Below are 27476 nucleotides of genomic sequence, written 5' to 3'. Positions count from 1 at the left end.
GTCGATCACATTCCTGTTGTATTTTTAATAAAGTAAATGTCCAAAATAAAAATGAAATAAAATGAATCAATACAGCTTTATTATTGGCCCATTTAATAAATGAATATTACATCTGCTCTGAATTTTAAAGTCTCAAGTCACTATTCAGAAAATGCAGATGATCCAGTGCAGGGTATTCTCATCCAAAGAAACTTGAAAGAAGTTTGAAAAGTGCAAATTGTTACAGGAATTGATACTTATTGATGCTAGTCCCTTACTGGTGATGAAATCTGGTCCGTTTCTGATCTATCTGATGTCAAAAACATGGTCATCTGTGTCACCACATGACCAACATTTACTTTTTACTAACACAGTAAAATAACTTGTTTAAATATATAATCTGAAATTCTGTAGGGTAAAATAATGATAAAAAAAATGTAAGTACTTTCGCCATTGCAACCATAATTCTCTGAAAACTGATTGGAGGAGTTGCTAGAATGCCAGAATACACGGTGCATCTCTTTGCGTGCTGCAGCAAAAGGTCAGTGTTTCCACAACATATTTTGAGCATGTTCAAACATTTGGCATATCATAAAAATATATGAATGTAGGTTGTATGCCATTGGCACTGTAATAAAGTGCCACAATCCTCTTCACCACGTGCCACAAGGAAGCATTGCCTGAAAATCTACATTTTTATGCATGACAAATGCCAAGGGTGTGCAGTTAAACCAATAAGAGGCAGATATCAATGATCTGCAGGTATTACTAATGGTAGGTAGAGAAATAAAGTACATCTTTTTGGGTGCACAGAAAAAAAGAACCAAGTATATATGTATCCCATTATCCTGTAGTGTGAATAGTAAGGGAAAGGAAGCCTGCAATAAGACTTTAATGGAAAATCAATGGAGTAATCCAAATGTCTCTGAACATGTTAGATAAAATATAAAAATTGTATTCACATCAATTAAAAACCCATATATGAGTGTGTTCAAAGGTTACCATCAATTACAGTTTAAAAACAATACATCAAAGATCTTTAATGGATATATAAAGTGATAGGACAGAAGAATACATGCATGTCAGCAAATACAAGTATTTAAAGAGAACCCGAGGTGGGTTTGAAGAATATTATCTGCATACAGAGGCTGGATCTGCCTATACAGCCCAGCCTCTGTTGCTATCCCAAACCCCCCTAAGGTCCCCCTGCACTCTGCAATCCCTCATAAATCACAGCCACGCTGCTGACAAACAGCTTGTCAGAGCTGGCTGTGTTTATCTCTATAGTGTGAGTCTGCTGCTCTCCCCGCCTCCTGCAGAACTCCAGTCCCTGCCTGCATCCCTTCCCTCCCTGCTGATTGGAGGGAAGGGACGGGGGCAGGGACCGGAGCTATGCAGGAGGCGGGGGAGCAGCCGAGACTGACACTACAGATGTAAACACAGCCTCACAGCACGGCTGTGATTTATGAGGGATTGCAGAGTGCAGGGGGACCTTAGTGGGGTTTGGGATAGCAACAGAGGCTGGGCTGTATAGGCAGATCCAGCCTCTGTATGCAGATAACATTCTTTAAACACACCTCGGGTTCTCTTTAAAAAGGACAGCTTTGGTATTCGTGGAGGTTTTAGAGTGTAGTAAAAATTGACAAATGATTGGCCAGTGGCCACCACAGGAAACCCAGTATATGCCCATGTAAACAAGATTCACAAAGATTAATAAGTGTTTTGTAACACAGAGTTTTCTTCCTCAGGAGCCACAGTTGCAAAATAAAGTGGTAATGCCCTGATACTTGACTTACTTCGTACCAACATGATACCCCCCTTAGGAACTGGTGCACTTTTTACAATTATCACCATGTGCTTACTGTGATTGGCTCATAGTGATCACTTAGATCAGAAGCCAGTTCCTTACATAGAACTCAGCTGTATAATGAAAAATGAGTTAACAGTGGTGCATGCACACAATTGTGGTGGAAGCGTGAAGAGCTGATGAAGCTAAATCAATGCCAGGCAACATAGATTTATCCATGTGTGGTTTCAAAATGGGTAAATGTGCTAGGAGTACTTCAAAGAATAATATTATGGAGTAAAACTGCTACCAAAAGCTGGTGAGAATATCTGCGTTAACAGACTGGCATTTGCCAACCCTGTGAATGTTTGGTAGCAATTAACTCTATGAGTCTGCCATACTATTCCAAACGGTGATTGTTACAACTCACATTTGAAAAACATACTTACTTTTACATCCTTTTAGACTAAAAGTCAGCATACACTTAGATTTCACAGTTAGATTTCAAGTGCGTTTTACCAAAATCGTGATCATTGCACATCTGATGTATTTCACTGGCATCACATTGTTTGTGCATTCATATGTGTTTTGCATTTTGAATTTTTTTTAAATATTTTAAATTTAGGAAATGTGCATTGGCTAGAGAGTTCAGTTACAAATTGAGCTGATGATACAGCTGTATTGAATTTCATTGTTGTAAAATAATTCATTTTTTAATACATTTATTTTATCAAAAATACAGTGTTTTTAAAGATAACTTTTTTTCTATCACCTTAGTTAGCCAAAGAATGGAATCACTCTAGACCTATACACGCAGCTTTTTTATGGCTAATCCTGTTGGTCCTCTTAATTGCAAAAAATATACTGGTAGACTGGTTTTATCCAGAACTGGCCTTAGATAGTGTAAGAGTATTTGACAGTGACCATTTTGATTGACAGAGAAGCAACCTTACAAAAACAAGACTGGAAAAAAAACAAAACTGGAAAAAAGGGAAAGGTTTCATAGAAAGCAAAAGAGGGGGCGGAGCTAGCCATGCAGCCGTGAAGACACGTTTCCTTGGAGCTCCTGATCCAACCGCCCAATACTAGCTAAAACGACCAGAATTGATATAGGTAGAACTCCTGCAACATGCCAGGGAAATCCAAGAACAAAACAGGAGTAAAACCCACCCCGCGGAAGACACAAGAGACACAACAACAGGCCGCTAAATCTCCCAAGAGAAACGAAGCGACGCAGACTCCAGTCAAAATGGCCGACGCCTCCCCATCCGCTAGCAAAGCAGCGAAGATGGCAGACACCGAGGCTGCCACGGTGAAGTCCCTAAACGAAATCCGTGATTTCCTCCACACCTTACCTACTAAAGATGATCTCGCTGACTTGGCGGACCGTATCACGGCGGCCTCCCGGGCAGAGCTACAGGTGGTACAGGATGAGGTCGAACTACATGACTCCAGAATAGCACGCCTGGAGAGCGATTTGGACGACCTAAAGGCGGACGTGAAAAAACTAAAAAAGGAGAAAGAACAGCAAGCCACGACCAATGCCTTACTACGCTCGGGCCTGGAAGACCTGCAGAACCGTAGCCGCCGCTGCAACATAAGGGTGAGAGGGTTGCCGGAGACCTATGACGCAGCACAAATAGATCCAGCATTAACGGCGATTTTCAACGGTGTTCTGAACCGTTCAGCAGAAGAGGTCATTAAATTTGACCGGGCGCATAGAGCCCTGAGGCCTAAACCGGCGGAGGGGGATCCACCACGTGACATAATTTGCAAACTGCATCACTATAGCCTGAAAGACGCCATCATGCAAGCAGCGAGGCAGAAGGATAGCATCGACCACGAAGGCCACAAAGTGCAGCTCTTCCAGGACCTGGCTCCAGGAACCTTAGCTCAGAGGAGAGCCCTACAACCACTACTGAAGCTGATAGTGGACAAAGGCTGGAAATACCGGTGGGGCTTCCCGTTTCACCTGGTAATCATGGAAGACGACAAGGCTCATATCCTCCGCAGCCCTTCAGACCTCCCAGAGCTGTTTGAGACCCTACAGTTGCAACCGGTGGAGCTCCCGGAATGGAACCCCGATCAAATGGTCCTAGGCCTGCCGCAAAGAAATAGGCGCAAGAGGTCGAACCCGCGTAACGGTGGTAATGATGACTCACCTTAAGCTATCTTATCTTTAATACACTACAACGGACCAGGTACTGTAGCCCTATTTTATTTTATTCCTACTATGTAGACTGTTCAGACCTTCTCCCTCCTATGGAGTGGGCACAGCCCATTTGGCCGCTATGTGAAATCCCCATATGATTATCTACGCAGTGACCATACCTCTGAATACATTCATTGGAGAATGGTCTAGCCAGTTATGTGATTGAGCCCCCCCGCTGCTTATCCTTAGCATGGAGAGTGCCTTACCGGAACAATTTTACCACTTAGCACTCAGAAGACGGCGCACGTCTGTACGTGCATTGCTAACAGCACAGGGCCTGGGGCCCCCGTATACCACCTTGTTCACTGGATATAGGTGCTACCAGATATGCCTTTTATGAAAAGGGGTTACGGGAGCTCGGCAACTTGTTCACTGGACATATGTACGCTTTTGATAAATGGGATTACTGTTCATAACTGTAATGGTGGCATACTACATCTATTAGTGGGAGTAGGCAAACTAGTGGGCACTGAAGGAGGGGAAGGGGACCTGGGACTGGGCTGCTGCTATAAGGCGGCGGTCCACCTCAGGATTAGTGCAACCCATAAAATCAATCTGGAAGTATCTATGTGGCTGTTGCAAAGTAACAGAGGCGAGACCAAAATGAGAATGTACACACCTTGGGCCGTTTTCTCTCCCACTTGACAGGGCCATCACTGCCACGTCTTTGCATGAAGGAATGGGGGTAGGGGTCACCATCAGAGGCAAAAGGGGGGAGGTGGGAAGGACGTACAGGTAAGGATGTAATGGGCCGCAGACACCTGGTCAGTTATGTGTACCCTGGATCGGTTCTACTATCTATAATATATGGTTGTTTATTATTCAGATAAAATGCACTGGGCGGTGTGGGTTGGGGGAGTCCCATTCTCCACGCTGTCAATGGTTGATCAGAACCCACATAGGAAGACTCGTGTAGTCTTAACCCAAAAGTGGGCAATAGCTGCTATTAGTTTTTCCTTCATGTTGAAGGACATATGTTTGGTTATACATTTACAACCCGGATTTCCTGATAGTATCTACATGACACACACTGTAGCTGGAGACAACAGACTGCATATATGGCAGGAGTGAAGTGTATTTCCATCAACGCCAGGGGCCTTAACACCCCAGAAAAAAGGAGAATTCTCCTAAAAGACATGACGAAACAAAATGCACACATTGTGTTTGTCCAAGAAACACATTTTAAGACAGGTAACCACCCCGCCTTTCGGGACCAAAACTACCCAAACTCCTTCCTGGGAGTTTCCCCGATTTCAAAGACAAAAGGGGTCGCTATTCTAATCCACAAAAACTTACCATTTGTTATGCTTGATGTGAAATCTGACGTTGATGGAAGATTTGTCCTAGTAAAGTGTCTCATAAATGATCTCAAATATACCTTGTGCTCCGTTTATGCTCCCAATATGGACCAGGTCTCTTTCCTGGCTAAATTTCTGGAGGCCCTGGATTCCTTCGCAGAAGGTAGCATTATCTTGGGGGGAGACCTCAACACAACTTTGAACCCTAAAATTGATAATTCACAGGGTAAGGCATCCCTGTCCTTTGCAAAAATAAACAAGATTAAACGCATGCTACATGAAAGACAATTGGTTGATGTGTGGAGGTTGTCTCACCCAGACACAAAAGATTTCACCTATTACTCCAGTGTCCACCAAACCTACAGCAGAATAGACTATATTCTAATATCCCATAATCTGCTGACAGAACATACTTTGGCGGACATTGGAGTGATCTCCTACTCTGACCATGCCCCGGTATGTGTCACTCTTAACTGCAGGCTTAAAAGAGAGCTACCGTTCACATGGAGGCTAAATGCATCTATTCTCCAAGATGAAATAGCAAGTTTAAGTGTTCTAAAAGAACTGGAAGCTTACTTTGCAATTAATGACAATGGAAATATACACCCCACATCATTGTGGGATGCGCATAAATGTGTACTGAGGGGGTTTTTTATTCAATTGGGGGCAAAGCGCAAGAAGGAAAGAAACCGGGCCATCCAGACACTACTAGAGGAGATCCATGTATTGGAACAAAAACATAAGCGGAGCCCAAGACAGGTAGATTTGACACTCTTGCAGGAAAAAAGAAGGAAGTTGAATACCTTCCTACAGGAGTACGCCAAACAGGCGGCCTACAGATGTCAGAACATGTACTACACCCGGGGTAATAAATCGGGGAAGCTGCTGGCAAAGGCCCTTAAGCAACAGCAACAGAGGACATACATACCCCAGATAATTGATGAGAAGGGAGTAAAGCACGTTAGGAGCGGCTCCATTGCCAATAGCTTCCAAAAATTCTATACCACCCTATACAATTTATCACTTAAAGAGGACGCTGGAGACGTACAAGGGAGACAGGAAGCCATTGAAAACTATCTCGCAGCAGCTAGACTCCCCCACTTAGACGCAACCATAGCTGAAGAACTAGAGGCTCCATTCACTGAAATGGAAATTAATGATGTAATTGCAAGCTTAAAAACTGGAAAAGCACCGGGGCCAGACGGCTTCTCGGTTGACTATTACAAAAAATTTAAAGGAACCCTGACCCCTTACCTGTGCAGATTATTTAACTCTGTTGCAGATAACAGGACCAACACAAATTTTTCGACACAGATGCTGGAGTCACATATAACCGTGATCCCAAAACCCGATAAGGACCCATCTAGTTGTAGCAGTTACAGGCCAATATCTTTGCTAAATATAGACATAAAAATATTTGCCAAAGCTTTGGCAAACAGATTGGCCCAACATATGGGTCTTTTAGTGCATTGGGATCAAGTGGGATTCATACCTCATAGAGAGGCAAGAGACAATACTATCAGAGCCCAGATTCTGCTGCAGCTTGCCCGGTCTCGGAATACGCCCTGTATGCTACTTTCCACTGACGCCGAAAAGGCCTTCGACCGGGTGAGCTGGAGCTGGATTATGGCAATACTTAAAAACACTGGGATGGGCCCCCGTATGTTATCCGCAATTAGTGTCCTGTACTCAAATCCTACAGCGAGAATCAAAGCTAATGGAGAACTTTCAAAACCACTACCTATTAGAAATGGTACACGCCAAGGGTGCCCCCTGTCACCATTGATATTTGCATTGACATTGGAGCCGTTCCTTAATCACATTAGGGCCTGCAGAGACATCAAAGGGATCGAGGTGGGAGAATCTAGCAATAAAGTAGCTGCATACGCAGACGATTTGTTGTTCTTCCTTACAGAACCAGACTTATCTCTCACTAGGCTACTAGAAGAATTCAATACCTTCGGAAAACTGTCAGCATTTAAGATAAACCTGGACAAATGTGAGGCCTACAATGTGGGGATCTCTGAATTGGCTAGACGGAGACTAGAACAGAAGTTCCCCTTTAAATGGAATAAGCAATATATACGCTACTTGGGTACCAATATTACACACTCTCCCTGCGAAACCTTTGCACTAAATTTTCCACACATGCTAAATACCATAACGGGTGACCTTGAGAGATGGAACCTACCTTACTTATCATGGCTAGGGCGTATTGCTGTCTTAAAAATGAATGTTATGCCACGTCTCCTATATTTATTCCAGACTCTGCCAATACCAATACCTTCAAGCTTCCTGACACGTTTCCAAACTCTTTTCAACAGATATGTCTGGAAAGGTAAACCACCTAGAATTAAGAGAGAGATCTTGTATAGCACCAAGCAAACAGGTGGCCTGGCAGTACCCAACGTCAGACTATATCACTATGCGGCTGTTCTAACTAGAGCAGTGGACTGGGCTAGACACAGAGGCACTAAGCAATGGACCGTCTTAGAAACAGGACTAACAATGTATTCCCCGCTAGATTTTCTGTGGACAAAGGGGCATGACACAAGGGAGCTACAATTTTCCCCCCTGAGTATATACACGTTTAAATGCCTCAGCAGAGTCAGGCACCTACCAGAAATGTCGCCTCTACCCTCGCCCTTGCTCCCGCTCTCCCACAACCCAGAGTTACACCTGGCCTGCAGTAGAGATGACAGACCTCATAGACCTCAGGAGAAGCTGACCCTAGGAAAATTCTGTGTCCAGAATAACTGGTTGACGTTGGAGGACCTACAACTCCAATACCCAGCCTTGAATCTTAACTGGTGGACCCTATTCCAAATTAGATACTACCTACGTAGCCTTAGAATCTCGCCCTCGGGGGTGAGAAAACCCTCCATTTTTGAGGAACTCTGCTCCGAGGGCGAGCCTGTACAGAAAACCCTCTCAACTATTTACTCGCTATTAATTGAGCAGACCACCCCAGTTATGTCATTCTTTGACAAATGGGAGGTGGAGATGGGAATGCCTCTTAGTCCAGCACAAAGAACCAAGATCTGTTCCTTCACCCATAAGTCTTCCAGGGCCACCAATATCCAGGAGGTCAACTACAAAATCCTGACCAGATGGTATCTAACACCCTGTAAACTCCATAGGATTTTCCCCTCAATTAGCCCAGATTGCTGGAGATGCTCCACAGAAAGAGGGACGTTATCACATATCTTGTGGTCATGTACCAAATTAAACACCTTCTGGAAAAAGGTAGAAAGCCTAGTGAAACTGGTCATTGATGGGGACATCCCCTTTACCTTAGGTTTTTACATCCTGCACATAAACTCCTGGTCGTATAAAAAATACAAAAAGTCAGTAGTAAGACATATCCTTAATGCAGCAAAGTGTGTGATGGTCAGGCGTTGGAGAAGCCCAGCCCCTCCTAGTATTAAAGAAGTGGTAGCAGAAATAGACCGGATATATCTGATGGAAAATATGGCACATATCTCTAACAATGACCCTGAGAAGTTCTGGAAGACTTGGAGGTATTGGTCGGGTATACGTGACTCTGAGGAATTGGGTACAATACTGGGAGATGAGTAGCAGAGCAAAATAGCACTTACTGTGGGCAGACTGGGGCCTGGGGCTTGATGGTATCTACCCTGAACTGTTTGGCATTACGTCTACAGCTAAGAAGTAGTGTGTTGTCATGTAATTGGACTGGTTTTATATAGGGCGGAGGGTTTCCTGTCTAGCTAGGGAAAGCATCTGCCGTCCTAGGTGAGAAAACCGGGTTGTTTCAGTTAAATACATGTTTATTAGTTTATTGATAAAATTGGTAAAGATCTTAGGTGGTCAGAGAGGTGAACAGGGGAGATGGTCTGCCTATGACACGCATGGGCCGGGGATGTGCCCTACAAGCTGTTGAGGGTCTTGGCTTACGGCTGCCTCCGCTGTTCACCTAACACAATAAGCTATACCTAATTCTATGAGTAAGCACATGCGGTTGATGTATGTACAAATATCCTGTGGTTCACATTCTCATATGCTAATTGATTGCAAAAGTCCAAGTGTGTACAGGACTACTGTTTTGATAACTGTTAGACTGCCTTTGGATCTAAATAAAGAATTTGAAAAAAAGAAAGCAAAAGAGAAAGCTGAGTGGAAAGAAGGGCAGACAAAGAGAGCTGGCGCACATAATGGAATAACAAAAGCCTTCACATGTTAGGGCCTCAGGAGCTAGGAGGGCCTGTCTAGGGCCAGACTACCGATAGAACAACTGAGGTAGTCTTGTGTGATTGTGTGGCGGGCCTTGTGTGATTGTGCGGCGAACAAGACAGCTGAACTGCAGAGTAATGAATAGAGTGGAGTCTGTGGAGAGGTGCCTTATTTGTGGCTACAAGTACTACTAGGCACTGTTATTTTCCCTGAGGAAGTGGGTATGCCCCAACAAAATGCGTTGCCAGTGCAATAAAATTCTGTTAATACATGAATTTGTCTTCATTGAAGTAAGCCACCTTACTTTTTTCATTTTATCTTCTCTGGGTGCCTCTTTCCCCTTTATCCTGTGGAGAGGTAACTCACCTGACAACCCTATAGCTACATGATCTTCCTTCCTTCTCCTTCTCGCCATGGTTCCAGCAGAATCTTCCATCACGTGGTCCGCAGGCACATTCCAGCAGGTTATGTGATGAGAAACACTGCTGGAGCCACAGAGATTGAATGCTGTGGAGAGTGAAGGAAGAATGTGTTGCTGGAGTTACCTCTGAATTACCTCCCTGCAGATTTCACTCTGTACACCATTCTGAGGGGAAAATCTGGCTATCTAATACTTGGTGGAATCTCTGGCTACCTGCTGTAATACTGGGTAGGCCCTTTTGCTACTGAATACTGTGATGGGGGATACCTCTGAATACCCAATACAGGGCCATCTTTGGCTAGCCAATGCTGGGGGACATCTCTGGTACCTAATACTGGGGGCAAGTCTGGCTACCTAACACTGGGGAAATGCCTCTGCCTACATATTACTGGGGGCACATCTGATGACCTAATACTTGAGGGCATCTCTGAATACCTAATTGTAACGATTGTGGAATTATCTCCGTGGTCGGCGCACAACCTGTGCGCCGACACCAAGGAAATCCTCCACAAACGTTTGGATAAGAGAACCCAGCTAAGGTGCGGATGCACCCGTAGAGAGGAATTCCAACCGGCAGATGGAGCTGTGGAGTGCAGAGGAACAGATCCTCTGCACAGCCACAGATGTCAGATAAGGATTGTACGTAATGGGGCAATACGGAGCAGGATAGTTTCTCTCGAGGGAGAGAGCACAGAGACAGAATTGATGTATGTCTACCAATCTAGACACCGCCCGGCGACGGTCGACACACAACAGCGAAAACCAAAGTGTGAACGCAATCGCAAGAGTTGCGATTGCCAACAGTGACACAAGACAGAGTAAAGGTTAAACACAGGAGCAGAGCGAAAGGCACAGCAAATCATACAATGAGAATGACAAAGAAAATAACAAACGCAATACCTAAACGCGGTCAGCGCGCGTTAGGCGCAACAGCGACAAGCGCGTTTACGGCGCGGTCTCCGCACGATAAGCGCAACAGAGACAAGCACGCCACCCTGACTAACGAATGACCACACGTGAACAAATAACAGAAACGCTTGCTAAACGGCTGCCTTACCTCAGGCAACCGCAAGCGTTTGCTCCAGACAGACAGACGAACGAACAACAGGAATAGGTCAGATAAGATCCACCGCTCTTCCACCAGAGCGAGTGTGAACCAAGTACAGAAACAGAGCTAGCTGGATCCACTGCTCTTTTCCACCAGAGCAAGTGTGAACCAAGTAGAGAAACAGGGCTAGCGGGATCCACTGCTCTTTTACACCAGAGCAAGTGTGATCCAAGTACAGAAACAGAGCTAGCAGGACCCACTGCTCTTTTCCACCAGAGCAAGTGTGATCCAAGTACAGAAACAGAGCTAACAGGATCCACTGCTCTTTTCCACCAGAGCAAGTGTGATCCAGGTACAGGAATAGGCCTAGCAGGATCCACTGCTCTTTCCGCCAGAGCGAGTGCGACAGAAGGAGTAACCAGTAGCAACTGCCGCTACAGTAAAACTCCAAGACAAAGACTAGAGAGATCCACTGCCACTAACACTAGGGCAAGTGCGATCCAGGTTCAGGACCAAACGTTTCACCATCGCCAACCACTGGCGACAGTGCAATCGCAAAGACAAGACAGAACTTCCAGAGACCTGCAGCCTTCAGACGTAAGGAATGGTCAAACAGCTGTCTGCCTGTGCAGACAGCTGAGCGGATCATTACACTAACACTGGGGTAAACTGGGGGTTACTTCTGGCTATCTAATAATATTTAGGGGCACCTCTGTTTATATAATACATGAAAGGCACACCTGGATACCTAATACTACTTAAAGCAGATCTCCACTGTAAAAATAAAACCCACGCTATTAGCACAGGCAGCAGAAGTTATGACAGTAGCAAAGTAGTGAAAAATAATATTAGAGGTGCAAGAAGGGGATGGGGAACAATTTGTTAATAATTACCACTATTCAAAGCATCTATAGAAGTAATAAATATCAGCACAGGACCAATAAAAAGCTAATACTGCAGTTGAAGGGGGGGCTATAGCTCAAGGGCTCAGGTGTGGTCGCAAACTCTGCATCTCCTATTTAGTATAATATTGGTTACTGCTAGTTAAATTCTGCAACTGGATGTAGGTTCAATTTACATATTAGAAAGGCAGGTTTTTAATATATACAGATTTCTGGTAAGATGTATCTTCTTTTTGGCTTCTAGTTATTGAGATGAACCCAAATGTGCTGGTGATTTCACTGTTGGCTGTGTTAAGCATTCTTCTCATCGGACTCCTGCTGCTAACTCTTATTGTCCTGCGACGGAAACATCTACAGATGTCCCGGTAAATATGAACTTATACAGTGGTCTGATAATAAATGATAAATGGGTGGTGTCTATGGTCAAAAGTAAAATAAATTCTGTCATATGTCATATTCAAATCATTACTTTGAAAGTTGAACACTCAAGATAGATGATAAATCAGTACAGTCCTAATGCTGTTCCCTGATAACTGATGGTTCAGCTCATCCCTTATCTTGATCCCTGATATAAGCTGTACAAAGAATGTAACAGAGGTGCCAACAAGTGTGAGTGGGCTTTCTTTGGGTAGTACATTTTGCTAAGAATTATTTTATTCTAAATGCATTTTAATGGGAATAATATGAAAAAAAAATGAGAAAAAATCATTATTTCTCAGATTTCAGCCATCATAGTTTTAAAATAAAACATGCTACCATGCTAATTAAAACCTACTTATTTGATTTGCCCATTTGTCCCGGTTATTACACTGTTTAAATTATGTTCCTATCACAATGTATGGCAACAATACATTATTTGGAAATATAGGTGTAAGTTTTCTGGCGTTTTTTGTTTGGTTGTTTTTTCTGCGCCCGGTCCATAAATACAAGTCCTAGTAAAAGTAAAATTACAGTAATATACCCGCATAAAAGAGATATTAAGAAAAAGCTGAGTATCTAAGGCAACTATTTATGTATTTTTAAAAAACTTTTTTCCAAGTGTTTTGCGTGCGTGTGTGTGTGTGTGGGGGGGTTTGGGGGCTCATGTCCATTCACTCCAGGCATTGCGATTACGGATATCTGTTTCCCAATGAGTACAAGCGGGGGGGGGAATGCATGCACGGCGGCTGGAGCGGGCAACACATTAAAAATGTTCCTGAGCAGTTAAGAGACTCAAGCGGAGGGGGGGACACACACACTGTCGGGGCATGTTATTCCAGCGCCTGGCAGTTCGGCAGTTCGGCCGAATTTCGGCTCTCCCTGCTGTCACTAAACTCCCAGGCGGCATTGAATACTATTTTCCCTCCGAGTTGTCGCATGTAATTCGGGGTCTGGCAACCACCAGAGCTCAGAATTACTGGTAAGCAGGTCGTGCAGCATAGCATTGCTGCTATGACGGCACCCAGCTTCGGAACTCGCCGCCAGGCTCCAAAATGAACCGCTTTGCTCCAGCAGGACATTTTAATTTGGCGGCTTGCCAGTAAGTGGTTAATATACTACACTATATTTGGCCCTCGGTTGTCTTTTAATTGTGTTTTACCTAATATAAGATAGTACATTATACAGTAGAGTCCAGATGTTCTCCCTGGATAGAAAATGGTACAGTACAAACCTGATGTTATAATCTGATAAATGATGGAACAGTACTGCCCTGATGTTGCCCTCTGAAACATGAAGGTTCAGTTCAATTTTGATGCCTTCCCACGATACATGATTGTTTAGTACAATCTTGGTATTATCACTCAACAGATGATAGTTCTGTGCAATCCTGATGTCTTCCCCAATACATGATAGTCCACCACATCCATGATCTTAATCCCTGGTAGAAGATGTTTCATAACAGTCCTGATCTCTGCTAATACATTGTGCTGAGTGGTGACTTACACTCCTGATGACAATACCTGGTCGATTATGGTACAGTAAAGACTGGATGTTGTCATCTGCTAATTGTTGGTACAGCACAGTCAGTAATTATTCAGTATAGTCCTTATACAGTTTTTCCATTGATTGACAAAGTTATAGTACAGTCCTGAGGTTACACATGATAGAAGATGGTTTAGTACCGTCTTAATGTTGTTAAATTACAGATGAGGGTACAGTAAAGATCGGATACTGTCATCCTATAAATAATGTTACTGTACACCCAGTGGAGTCTTAACACCTTGGCGGGAGATGTACTGGTGAGCATACAGCAACACGCTGGTGGTTATTTGTGGACCCAATGTAGGAAGGAATGTGTATGCCTACTAAAAAAATCCTAAGAACTTGTTTTGCTGTATGGACCAGCAGTACCACGAGAGCAGTTTGCATTAGAGACGGAGCCCTGTTGATCTTATAACCTGGGGAAATATGAGTAAAATGCTGGCCAGCTACAGGATCTCATTCTGGTTAAACTTGATGGACGTATGTATTTTTTCAACCCAAATAACTATATAATTAAATGCATGAGCACAAAATAACCAGCATGGAGACCCTATGGTTTCAATTCACTAAGACATGTTCAGTAACAAAATATAGGTTGGTAAAATATTGAAGTTAGTATTTTAGACTTTTACCTGCAATAACTACAAAATTTCTGCTTGCAGGAAAAGTTGGTAATTTACCAAAAGCCATTCTGTACCTGAACATCAGACAGCTTATACAGTCAAACTCAAGGCCGTGGGCCTTATCTGGCTCTCCTAGCCTTTTTATGTGATCCACAAGAGCTTCAAATGTGCTCAGTTGTCTCAAACAAGATCTATGCTAATTTAAAGCATACATTTCCCATAAACTAAATTTCCTACCTCGAACTTTGATTTCATGATCTGGGAAGTGACAATATGGCAATATGACCTTTTGAGGTATATTTCAGATGATGCTTTTTTAAAGCATTGCATGCTTAAAGTATGTGAGCAGGTTCATACCTCCCAACATTTTGAGATAAGGAAAAGGGACACCTGTAAGACACACCCCTGGCACATCCCTAGTCACACGACCACTGCACCCTAGTCAGGCAAACCGTAAAGAATTCAGAAGCAAAGATGTAGTTTTATCATTCAAAGAACACTGGTCCTTTTTATCATTACTATGTTTCCTTCATATTAAAATTTGATTAAAAAAAGACATATAACAATTTAAAAGACAAGAATAAAGTTTAGAGTTAATTAAATACATTTTTCAGTCGAAAAAATACATATATTTATATAGATCTTTACAACGGTCCTGAAAAAGGGACAGATGAGGAAGACAAAGGGAAAGAGGGACTGGGTGCTAAGAGAGGGCCAGTTGAGAGCTCTGCAGGTATATATGTTACGGCCAGAACCCGAAGTTTGGCCACTTCTAGTTCTGGCCGGCCACTTCGGGTTCTGGTCGGCCAATGTGCGAAGTGGCCGCTGCGGTGCGGCCAATGTGAGAAATGGATTGATTCCTGCGACATTAAGGTATCTTCTGGCCGCAGCGCTGCGGCCAAACGTATAACAACTTAGTTAATTTAATGCAATTAAGTCGGCGGCAATGTAACAATTCAAGCCGCCGGCTTTTGGTCTGCCTCTCTCCCCTTCTCCTCCCCCCCCCCCCCCGCGTCTCTCCTCCTTCTCTTATGGGCAGCCGGCGGGGACATGCGTGTCCCGGAGAGTCGAATTCGTCGCACCAGGGAAGCAGAGCGGGAAGGCTGCAGACGTTGCTTCTGCCAGCACCCGCTCTGCAGGAACGGCAGGATTCCCCTGCCGCGACGAACGACTCCGGAGGGGACACGCATGTCCCCGCCGGCTGCCCATAGGAGAGCGACTGAGCGAGAGAGGCGGGGGGAGGAGAGAGGCAGAGAAAAAGCCGGCGGCTTGAATTGTTACATTGCCGCCGCCTTAATTGCATTAAATTAACTAAGTTGTTATACGTTTGGCCGCTGCGCTGCGGCCAGAAGATACCTTAATGTCACAGGAATCAATCCATTTCTCACATTGGCCGCAGCGCAGCGGCCACTTTGCACATTGGCCAGCCAGAACCCGAAGTGGCTGGCCAGAACTAGAAGTGGCCAAACTTCGGGTTCTGGCCGTAACGTAACATATATTTTTATTTAGTTTAATAAGGAGAAATAATGCCGTGCTCTGTTCATGTTTCTGGTTAAAACATTGTCAGTTTGAAATAGGTCAATAAATGTTAAATCTTAGTAAACAACTTCGTCTGCAGCTTAGACTTTGTTTTAGATTTTTGGCCCTTATACAATTGAGTTTGACACCCCTGCTCTAGGACAATGGCTTACTGGAAGGAAAGCAACTTCCCAGTGATCTGCATTTTCTAATTAGTTTGATTGCTCCAGTTCCAATCTGCATACAATATGCATTACATTTGCAAGCCAGAATTATAAGCATCTCAATTACAATCTTTAATGATCAATAATGAGTCAATCAAATCAAACCCTAACTGAGATAATGACTGCAGTTAATGCAGTTAATGAAATTCCCACTAACTGTATTTTATTAACATTGATTATTTCTTTTCTTTTTCTGGGGTTGGAGTAAAAAAAAAATTGTGAGCATTTTCATCTGGATAAATGTCTTATGGCTACCTTGACTCACTGTACTTGCTGCATACAGGAACGTTTTAGCACAGGGAAATCCAATCTGTAGATAGTTATAAAAAACAAACAAATATATATATATATATATATATATATATATATCTATATCCACTGTCAGATCAGTGAATAATGGCACACAGCGCCTATGCTTAAAAATGGCGCTGCATTAAAAAGATACGCTTATCGCTATTTATCGTTAGCACTGCATAATAATGGCGCACAGGGAAAAAAGAAGAAAAACGGCACACAGTAATGTTATTTGTTCATATGCCAAACAGCAGAGGTTATTGCGCACAGTAACATTATTTATCAATAGCGCCCTACATAAGACAAACTGCAGACGTTATTTAACAGCAAAACGGTGAATGGATTTAATGTCAAGGTTAGGGTTAGGCACCACCAGGGGAGATTTAGGGTTAGGCACCACCAGGGAGGTCTTAGGGTTAGGCCCCACCAGGGGGGGGTCTTAGGGTTAGGCACCACCAGGGGGGTGGTTAGGCCCTACCAGGGGGGTGGTTAGCGTTAGGCACCACCAGGGGGTCTTAGGGTTAGGCACCACCAGGGGGGTGGATAGGGTTAGGCACCACCAGGGGGGGGTTAGGGTTAGGCACCACCAGGGGGGTGGATAGGGTTAGGCACCACCAGGGGGTGGTTAGGGCTAGGCACCACCAGGGGGGTGGTTAGGATTAGGCACCACCAGTGGGTGGTTAGGGTTAGGCACCACCAGGGGGTGGTTAGGGTTAGGCACCACCAGGGAGTGGTTAGGGTTAGGCACTACCAGGGGGGTGGTTAGGCTTAGGCACCACCAGGGGGGGGTCTTAGGGTTAGGCACCACCAGGGGGGCCTTAAGGTTAAGCACCACCAGGGGGGTCTAGGGTTTAGGGATAGGTACAGAGAGGGTTCTGTGTGTTAACGCTAATTTTCAATAAAATAAACAGAGCTAAATAACGATAAGGCTTTAACGTTATGTAGTGATAAGCAACAAACGGATTCGCGGCAACACTGTGCGCCATTTTTCGCAGGCGCCATTTTCAGATGGATCCATGTACTATATATATATATATATATATATATATATATATATATATATATATATATATATATAAAATATTCTAGGGGATTATAATAAAACGTGTTTTCAGAATGACAGGAAAATTTATGAATACAATTCCTTTATGTCAGATAATTCACATCTGTGTTGCTGCTACTATGCGCATTTGCAGTCCTCGGGGTTGGCAACCAACAATCATCTTATGTCTAAAGCCATCAGTAAGTTAAGGTCTCACCTCACCAGGGACTCAGGAGTTTGGACAAAGAGCAACAAAACATCACTGTTGGGGTCCCTGCAGACCAGAGTTGAGTTTCACTTCATTAGGTAGTACAATAAATACATTTCAATATTTTCCTTTAGGGAATGTGGTGCTGGAACGTTTGTCAATTTTGCTACGCTAGAAAGGGATGGGAAACTTCCATACAATTGGTAAGTGTTTTGAAATGAATTTTGTCTTCTACTCCTCTACATTTATTTCATGTATGGCATCAAAATGGCAGAAAACTTTGCAGTGTTGATGCTTGAGTCAGTTCTTATTCCTGTACTTAGTATCTCTTATTATCCTTGCATTGTGACCGCCACATTCTCTAACCTCCATTTCTCTGTCCTCGCTTATTAATGCTGACAGGCGTCGAAGCATTTTTGCTTTCCTAACACTCCTGCCCTCGTGTCTGTGGACCGACTACCTCTTGGCTTTTTATATTAATCCATGGTAAGTCCTTCCCATTCCTCTACTAAGTTCCATGTGTCCACCTTTGCACAATCTGTTCACTGTTGGGTCAGCGCTAACCATGATGGAACTCCTTGTGTTAATGTATAGAAAAGGCAGCTTTTTATCACATTCTAAAAATAAATAACATTAGTTAACATCTGCATCAACCCATTAGCTTGCAGGACTTGGTAGAGTTAAGCAAACACCAAATTTATCCATTAACTTGCTATTGTGTGACCACATCACCATGCAACAATGCTGAATAATGCTATTGAAATCTTGAGATGAATTTGAGCTGCAGGTGATGTTTTTAAGTCCTTCTTGTTAGTTTAAGTGTGTGGAAAACATCTAGCAATGTATGATAAAATAAGTCTGGCAATGCATGGAATATTCTGAATGGTGGCCACTTATCTCATATCTGTAAAGCCCCATTTACCCTTAACCCTGGTTTAAGTGAATTGTAATTTGCCTTCTGGCAGGCTTCACACAATGAAGAGATCTCTGTTTTTTCTCATAGTGTTACCCGAATATTTTACCAGAGAAGTAGCAACGTTTGTCTGGAGCTGCAAAGCCCAGTTAGGTTAGTCGCTGACTATTCTGGTTGAACGTCTGTGCGGTCTACTCCACAATCACATGCACCCTTGAATGTTGCTCTTTATAAAAAAAAGTATTTTTATGTTATACTGCATAATGTTTAATGTTCATGAAACAAATGTTAGCCCCACAGGTCATTATTATTATTATTATTTATTGTATTTATAAAGAGCCAACATATTACTCAGCACTGGATAATAAATATATACAATGATACAAGGATAACAGACATAACAAGGTTATACAACATAGAACAAAGTTATACATGCAAATTGTACAAAATACATCATCATGCGATATGGGCTGGTTAGGTAGGCCCAGTAATACAAGTACAGGCTGTCATAGGACAGGAGCACATGATCCTGTAGATTACACTAGGGAATGGAGGACCCTGCCAGAGGCTTACAATCTAAAGGGTGTGGTGGAAACACTAGGTGGGGCTGTGAAATATTCAGTAGAGAGTTACTGTGTGGTAGGGGTTGGGTAGGCCATCCTAAAGAGGTGGGTTTTGAGGGCTTGCTTGAATGTGTTGAAAGAGGGAGCAAGTCTGATGGGTGGTGGAAGGGCATTCCAGAGGGTGGGGGCGGCTCTTGAGAAATCCTGCAGGCGGGCATGGGAGTGGTAAATGCGTGGGGTGGTGAGGCGAAGGTCATTGGAGGATCGGAGGGGTCGTCCTGGTGTATACTTGTGAACAAGCTCCGAGATGTAGGTAGGGCAGGCTTTGAGCAAAGATTTATACGCCAGGCATAGAATCTTGAAAGTTATCCTGAAATGGATAGGGAGCTAGTGCAGGGATTCACAAAGGGGAGCTATAATGCAACACTCCTTTTAATGCGAAAATTAGCAAAACCATGAAAAATCATACTTTTTAGCGCAAAAAAATCGAGAAAAAAAATCACAAACATATAAAAAAAATGTTTGAAGGCAATTACAGTCGAAATTCGAATTTTGCAAAAAGAATATTGGCATTTTCGCTCATCACTGAAAGAGTAAAGTCTAGGTAATAGGCATAGTAAGAAGGTATAAGGATAGGGTCAGACCGATGATTGTAGTGAGGAGAATGCATAATGGTAGGGTCAAGGTGATGGGCATGATGAGGTAAATCCATAGGGGTAGGGGTGGGTTCATGGATATGTTGAGGAGAAGGCATACGGGTTGTGTTAGGCTAATGAGTCAAGGGAATGCATAAAGGTAGGATCAGACTGGCAGGTATGATCTGGAGAAAGCATAAAGTTAGGGAGAGAGTGGTTATATGGTGGAGAAAATGCACTGGGATGGGTAGGGTCAGGCTGATGTGAATGGTGGGAAGATAGCATAAAGGTTGGATCAGACTGATGAGTATGGAGGATAAAAGACTTGAAGGAGTTCTTTTGCATCCTAAAAATCAAACAAGCTGACACTTACCTGGGGCTTCTATCGGCCCCCTGCAGCGGTAATGTCCCACGCTGTCCTCTTCCGATGCTCCGTTCCCCGCCGCCGGTCCCGGTGTAATCACACAAGCTCCCGCTTGCGTCATCAGGAGCTTACTGCGCAGACGCAGTACAAGAAAACTTCGTACTGCGTCTGCGCAGTAAGTTCCCGATAGATAACGCAAGTGGGAGCGAGCATTAAACAGACGAATATTAAACCAGGACCGGCGGCGGGGAACAGATGATCGGAGAAGGATGGCGCGGGACATTACAGCTGCAGGGGGCTGATAGAAGTAAGTGTCAGCTTGTTTGATTTTTAGAATACCACAGAACCCAGCATTAGGAGATGGTATGGTGAAAAGAATGCACTGGAGTAGGGTCAGATTAACTGTGAGAAGAAGACAGAATTATGATGAGGATCAATACTGGCCAATTTTCATGGGTTAATATTTGTTCTTTCAAATTCACATGTGCTGTATATTACTTTTATTTTCACATAGTAAGTTGTGAAACTGTCTGCTATGTATGGACAGTGGAAAGCTACCATTATGTTTCACCGACTGCATCTGTGCTTATTACTCTCTGCTGGATGTCATTCTGTCTGTGCCTTGCCCTCATGACACACATATACAAACACACTTACCGGTATATACTCACATGTAACACATTCACACTCATATACACACATATCACACATTTACACTCATAAACACACATCTAATAGTACACATATTTAACACACATTCAGACTCATAAAAACACCTTACACACCTTCAAATCCATATACTGTACATACTCATGATGACACACTTCCAAACTTTAAAATGTGAATTTGGTCGTTTATTTGGGTCTTCACATTAACTGCTACTTGTGAACTTACACAATGTTATCTATTCTTTACAGCTGCAGTAAAGTATTTGCCCTTTCAAAGCTGAACCCCTGAAAGAGGGTCCAGGATCTCCTATTTTCTCAGCACTATAAAGCATTAATTATTGCCTGAAATTAGTTGTCCGATAATTATAGCCATGCTAGTGCACTTGTAGCACAAACAAAGAAGTTGAGTATACTATATTATTTGTATTTGCACTAACATTAGGTTTTTGAAATGTTAGTTTTTGGGAGCAACTCCCACCAGTGGCAGCTCCAGCTTCACATTTTTGGGGGGGCACAGAGAGGGCACGATGGCCGGATTGGTAAGGCCCATTTGGATGATCAAAATCGATGCTTGTCTGGCAAGCTTTAGATTTTTTTTTTTTTTGCCTAACTCAGGTGATAAACTAAAGGCTAACTAGTTTAGCAATGATAGGAGCCAAATGTAAACATTATAAATAGATATTTTAGAGCAGAGCAGATTGTCTATGTGCTAATATTGAATACAGATGTACTTGACTGGTTTGCTGACATGCTTTAATCTTTACTTGCTAGCTAGCTATTCCTGTGTGGACTGATCACAGACAAATCATTCCAACCCCCAGCCTATGTCTGATAACTCTACAAGCAAGGGGAGCGGCAAAAAGCAAGAGGGAGAGAAAACCTGTGCGTGTAATTCCTAATTACACACACAGTGTAGCTAAGCATTGCTGGTCTGAGACCTAAGCTTGTATTTTATTATACAGGTAGTCCTCGGTTAACAAATGGGATAGGGACTGTAGGTTCATTCTTAACCTGAATCTGTTCTTAAGTCGGAATATTGTGCCATCTCTGTTCCCTGTACCTCCTCTGTGCCACCTTGTACCTCCAGTGTCCCCCTCTGTGTCACCTCTGCCCTTTGAACCTGTTTATACAAGTTTAAAAGCCATTTTTTGGTTTTTTTAAAAACGATTTTCTCAAAAACTACAAGTCCAATTTAAAAATCCATGCCGTTCGTATCGGTGGGTCATTCGTAAGTCGGGCGTTCGTAAGTCGGGGACTACCTGTAATAGTATTATAATTCAAAACTTCCTATTTGTAAAATACAAGCTCTATTTTATTGCCTAATTTAAAAGAAAAACAGTAAGCTTTGAGCTTGGAAGCCTTCTATTCCTGTTGACTGACAATGTTAGAACATACAATCAGAAGGAGGTAGAGAGGTTTTTTTTTTGCAAACATAAGTGGCATCTAGATACATACATTATAAGGAATCTTACAAGGATTGTGAGGTATGTATGGAAAATATATAAGACCCTTGGTTTACTTAATGCCTACATAGACATAGGCTAACATGGAGATTTTTTTTACAGACCCTATCCTGTTCACTGTACGTTGCTGGAGCATGGAAACAGTTACCTGTTGGTTAATGAGCAGGGGGGAGCACTCGGGGGCGGGGGGGGGGGCACAGTGTTACCCAGGGGGGGCCAGTGCCCCTGCATGCCCCAGTGTAGCACCGCCCATGGTTCCCATCTGCCAGTTACAGATTTTCTTTAAGGGGTTTTCCTCCAATGTAGGGTTTGAGCCTTTGACCAGGGAGTCTGAATCCCGGCTTAAGCCAGTGCAAAAAAAAAAACAGTATGGAGTCTTTGGGCAAGCCTAAGTGGCTACAACTCTGAAGTGCCTTGAGTCCGCCAGGAGAAAAGTGTGACATAAATGTTATGTGTCTTGTCTTCCTTGATGCTAAAATTAGCTAGTGAGATTACATTCCTTTTGATATATTTGTGTTTTTCTAGGAACAAGAATGGATTCAAGAAGAGGAAGCTGACAAAGTATGTTGTTGCTTATCTTCTATATTTTCTCTTCTGTCTGTTAATAGACACAAGGGCCATATGCAATTCATATTTTCTCCTGAGTTTTCTCCTGGGAGAAAATTTTTCATTTTCGATTCATAATAACTTTTGAACACTTTGCAATGAAAAAACTACCAAAAAGTAGGTGAAAAAGTACTATCAAAATTATTTTGAATATTTTCTTGCTTGCTGTTGGTTTAAAATGCATTTTATTGGCAAGTTTGAAAATTTCACCTAGGAGAAAACTCAGGTGAAAAAGTGAATTGCATATGGTCCAAGGTGCACTAACCTACCGTAATAATGTCTATGGAATGAAGATAGATCAGATGACAATAACTTCTGAGTGGTCTTTCTTGATTACTGCCTTATTGAATAAACCAATTAGTACAAAATATTATTTCCTACAATCATATTTTCTAACAGATAATACAGCATCCATTAGAAATACTGTACTACAAAAAAATATATAATAACCAATTTCTTTTAGAATCTTCTTCTGATGCTTTTATAACAATTAGGGCCTATTCACACTTATAATGTTGTTAATTAAGTGTAACAAATTTAGAGTTTTAGAAAATGAGAAGACTATATAAACTATAACACCAAATTCATATTTTAGCTTATTAAAAGCAGTAGTGAATGACTGGAAACTTTTTAATAACAATTACTGTGTACTGCTCTTAGAAGGAACCTGAGGCGTGAGATCTATGGAAGCTGCCATATTTTTTTTCTTTTGAATACCAGTTGCCTGGAAGTCCTGCTGATCTTTCTGGTCAGGTCAGTAGGGTCTAAATCACACACCTGAAACAAGCATACAGCTAATCTTGTCTGATTTGTCATACACATACGATCTGTATGTTTGTTCAGGGTCTATAGCTTAAAGTAATAGAGGCAGAGGATCAGTAGGACAGCCAGGCTATGTACATTATTTAAAAGGAAATAAACATGTTAGCCTCCATATCCCTCTCACCTTGGGTTCCCCTTAAATATAGCTGTGTCAAGGAGTACTTGAAATAATCTCTACTACTGTATATCAAGTGGTACTTGGTGAACAAAGACTTTCAAAAGTGGAACATGCCAAAATAATGTTGAGAAACACTGATCTAACAGATGGAATACAGAGTAATGTTGTCATCTTTGCAGATGCAAAATTGTGCAAAATTATAAACACTAAGCATGGCAGTGACATTTTACAAAAACACTTTGACAGCATGGCCATATGAGCAGACAGCTGGCAGATGAAATTTATTGTAGATAAATGTAAGGTCATGCACCTTGGACGTGCCAGTCAGGGGCATAACTAGAAATCACAGGGCCCCCCTGCGAAAATTTGGATGCCCCCCACCCCAGGTATAGGTGCTAAAGCAGGTGGTTTTGGCACATGGAGCTCACTGGTGCCCCCAGTACAGATAACCAAGTATAGGTGCCCCCAGTATAGCAAGGTATAGGTGCCCGTCCCCAGTATAGCCAGGTATAGGTGCCCTCAGTATAGCTAGGTATAGGTGCCCCCAGTATAGCCAGGTACAGGTGCCCTCAGTATAGCTAGGTATAGGTGCCCTCAGTATAGCTAGGTATAGGTGCCCGTCCCCAGTATAGCCAGGTATAGGTGCCCTCAGTATAGCCAGGTACAGGTGCCCTCAGTATAGCTAGGTATAGGTGCCCCCACTATAGCCAGGTATAGGTGCCCCCAGTATAGCTAGGTATAGGTGTCCCCAGTATAGCCAGGTATAGGTGCCCACAGGATGGCTAGGTTTTGGTGCCCCCAGTATTGCCAGGTATAGGTGCCCACAATATAGCCAGGCATGGGTGCCCACAGTGTAGCCAGGTATAGACAGCCAGTTAGGTGCCCCAGGCCCAGGGTCGCAGCGCATGAGGGGAGAGCATTGGCCACCCACAGCAGCAGGGAGGGGGGCCCTCTCCCCCCTCCCTCACATTTGGCTCTCCCTTCAGCACTCCCGCCTCCAGCAGGGCAGGAACACGGAACGCAGACATACCTCTTCCATACATGCGCTGGAGGTCCAATCTCTGTAAGCGCCTCATGCTCCTTCCTGATAAACAGGAAGTAGCATCAGATGCTTGCAGAGAAGAACTTCCGTTGCGTGGAATGCAAAAGTGTATCTGCATTCCTTGTTCCTTCCCACTGCCGCTGCCGTCGATTAATGCTGGAGGGAGAGCGCTAAAAGGAGAGCCAAAGGTGAGGGAGCGGGGGAGTGGGCCCCCCTCCCCACCAGTGTAGGTGGCCAATGCTCTCCCCTCATGTGCTGCAATCCCTCCTTCCCCCCAAAACGGCCTTGGGCGGCCCCAGATCCCCCCCCCCTTTGCATCCCTTGCATCCCCTATTGTTACGCCACTGTTGCCAGTTGTAGGTCACCATAAAAGATTAATGGCATACAGCTGGGGACACCAGACTTGAAAAAGGACTTGGGAATGCTGGTTGATAACAAGTTAAATAACCAATTCTTGCATAAAATGGGAAATTAAATCATGAGATGCTAGTATACTACTCCCTCTGTATAAATCACTTTTGAGGTCACATCTGGAGCATGGAATAGAGTTTTGGGCAGCATACTATAGAAAGAACTAGAACTGGTACAAAGACAGGCAACCAAATTAATCAAAGGGATGGAAGGTCTCACTTACCAAGAAAAAATTGGTTACGAACTGGGTTTATTTAGCTTGGAAAAAAACAGGGCTAAGGGGTGATCTGATTAACAGACATACATACATCAAAGGGCAATACATAAGATTGGCAGATACGTTTTTTTGTCCCTTGGCATATACAAAGGACAAGGGGACATGATCTGTGTATGGAGGAAAATGTTTTTTGCAATCTGTTTAGGAAGGGGTTCTTTACAGTAAGAGTGGTTAAAATATAGAATATTTTACCACAGGAAGTATTCATCATTTATAGGAGGTTTGGATACTTTCATTGAATTGAAGGACATTCAAGACTATAACCAATAGGTAATTCCCTGCAGAGTTGATCCAGGGATTTTATCTGACTGCCACTTAGAGTTGGAAAAAATGTTTTTCCCTTTAAAGGATAATTGGCCAAGCCTTGTAAGAGTTCTTCACCTTTCCTCAGATCAATTGGAATATGTGAAAGTGTAGAACAGAAATTTACCAGGGAGGGGTTGGGTTTAGGTATTAGGTAGGTAACGTGTGCGGGTGGTGGGAGTTTAGGCATTAGGTAGGGAGTGTTTACAGGGGCATCGGGAGATGGAGGTTAAGTTTAGGCATTAGGTAGACTACCTGGTGGTGTGTGGAGGAGGTGTTTGTATTAGGCATAAGGCAGGCAGTGTGTGAGGGGGGGGGGGGGGGAGTTTAGGTTTAGGCATTAGGCAGGTAGTGTGTGCGGGCAGGTAGTGTGCGGCCTGGGGGGGGGGTTAAGGTTAGGCGTCGGGTGGGAGGGTTCTGTGTGAGGGTAGGGTTAGGCTTGGCTATAGAAAAATATTGGCATTTAATATCAAAATGTTACTATCGGCTTTCCTGTGCATCCAAATTTCCAGGCGCCTTTCATTAACGTACACCATTCTACAGGGTGCCTGCTGGAAAACTAAACTATATTTGAAGATGACTCTAAAAAAATACTTTTCTAGCTGATGAGCTATGACATAATTTATAAATGCACATGATCAGAGACTTATCGTTTGGGCATGTGCAGCAATAAGATTTATTTTCTCAGTTATTTGTGTAGTACAAGTAGACCTGAAAAAATCTGTTTGCGTTTGCCATCTCCATGCCTGTAGCGCAGTGTGAGGAACATTGCTCATTGTGATATACTGTATGAAACACAGCATAGTCATATAATCCAAATATGGCCTAAATACAGTGCAATATAATTAATATAAAATAATCTTAAAGAAATTCTTATGCGCTTAGGATAAAATAATTGAAGACGTGGTTCGTGTTCCACTATTGCTGTGTCAAACAATATAAATCAGAAATAAAAAGTACGCGCTCAAAGTCATAGGCTAATAATACAGAAAGGTCTCACGTCCCTTATTCAGATCATCCACAGACAGTCCAAAGCAAGGGTTTAAACTGTATCAGCCGCTTCAATCCGCATAAGCCATGACTCACGTATATAGTGTATAACTGCGAGACTGAAGTATTCCAACACCTCTCCAAAGTGTTCTGTCTGTCACCCCACGCTACACCATCTGTGCTGGGACCACCCCTAAGTGCCCGCACTTACCCAAGTACCCTCCAAGATATCTGGAGGTTAGAATGACAGCTTTTGGGGGTTTGGGGCCATCAGCAATCCAAGCAGTCCACTTCTGCTTCTCAGTAAGCACTTTTGCTCCTCAGTATACACACTCGGACTCCTTCTATCCAGTCTCTGTCTCCCAAGTCACTGCTGCTGGTAGCTCCTGAAGCTGCTCCCCGACCACAAACTGGCTGGGCACATGAAAGCAAAACTCTTCACAGTCTGGGTCCTGTCAGCGAGCCGAGCCACATGCATTCACTCCTGATGGCTGGCTGGCTGACTGACTGAGCCGGGAAAAACAGGGGCCTCTGTTTTTCCCGCCTCAAATAAAATTGGGGCTTACCTTTACAAAGAACCGTCCGCAGCG

General features: G+C 43.3%; 1 protein-coding gene across 4 annotated transcripts in view; it reads left to right on the top strand.

Annotated features, from left to right (window-relative positions):
- Nucleotides 1-27476, top strand: part of PTPRO (protein tyrosine phosphatase receptor type O) — a 203120-nt gene that overhangs the window by 123283 nt on the left and 52361 nt on the right. Inside the window, exons 15-19 of one of the 4 annotated variants that reach the window (XM_068277390.1) lie at nucleotides 12085-12205; nucleotides 17846-17914; nucleotides 18114-18197; nucleotides 18715-18777; nucleotides 22843-22878. In XM_068277390.1, the coding sequence (XP_068133491.1) occupies nucleotides 12085-12205; nucleotides 17846-17914; nucleotides 18114-18197; nucleotides 18715-18777; nucleotides 22843-22878 (373 nt within the window). The remainder of the gene's footprint in view (nucleotides 1-12084; nucleotides 12206-17845; nucleotides 17915-18113; nucleotides 18198-18714; nucleotides 18778-22842; nucleotides 22879-27476) is intronic. The other 3 variants (XM_068277392.1, XM_068277391.1, XM_068277393.1) reach the window with 3 other exon arrangements.

Source organism: Hyperolius riggenbachi, chromosome 3 (genome assembly GCF_040937935.1).
Source record: "Hyperolius riggenbachi isolate aHypRig1 chromosome 3, aHypRig1.pri, whole genome shotgun sequence".
Classification (NCBI taxonomy): domain Eukaryota; kingdom Metazoa; phylum Chordata; class Amphibia; order Anura; family Hyperoliidae; genus Hyperolius; species Hyperolius riggenbachi.
This window is presented reverse-complemented; position numbering and strand designations above follow the sequence as displayed.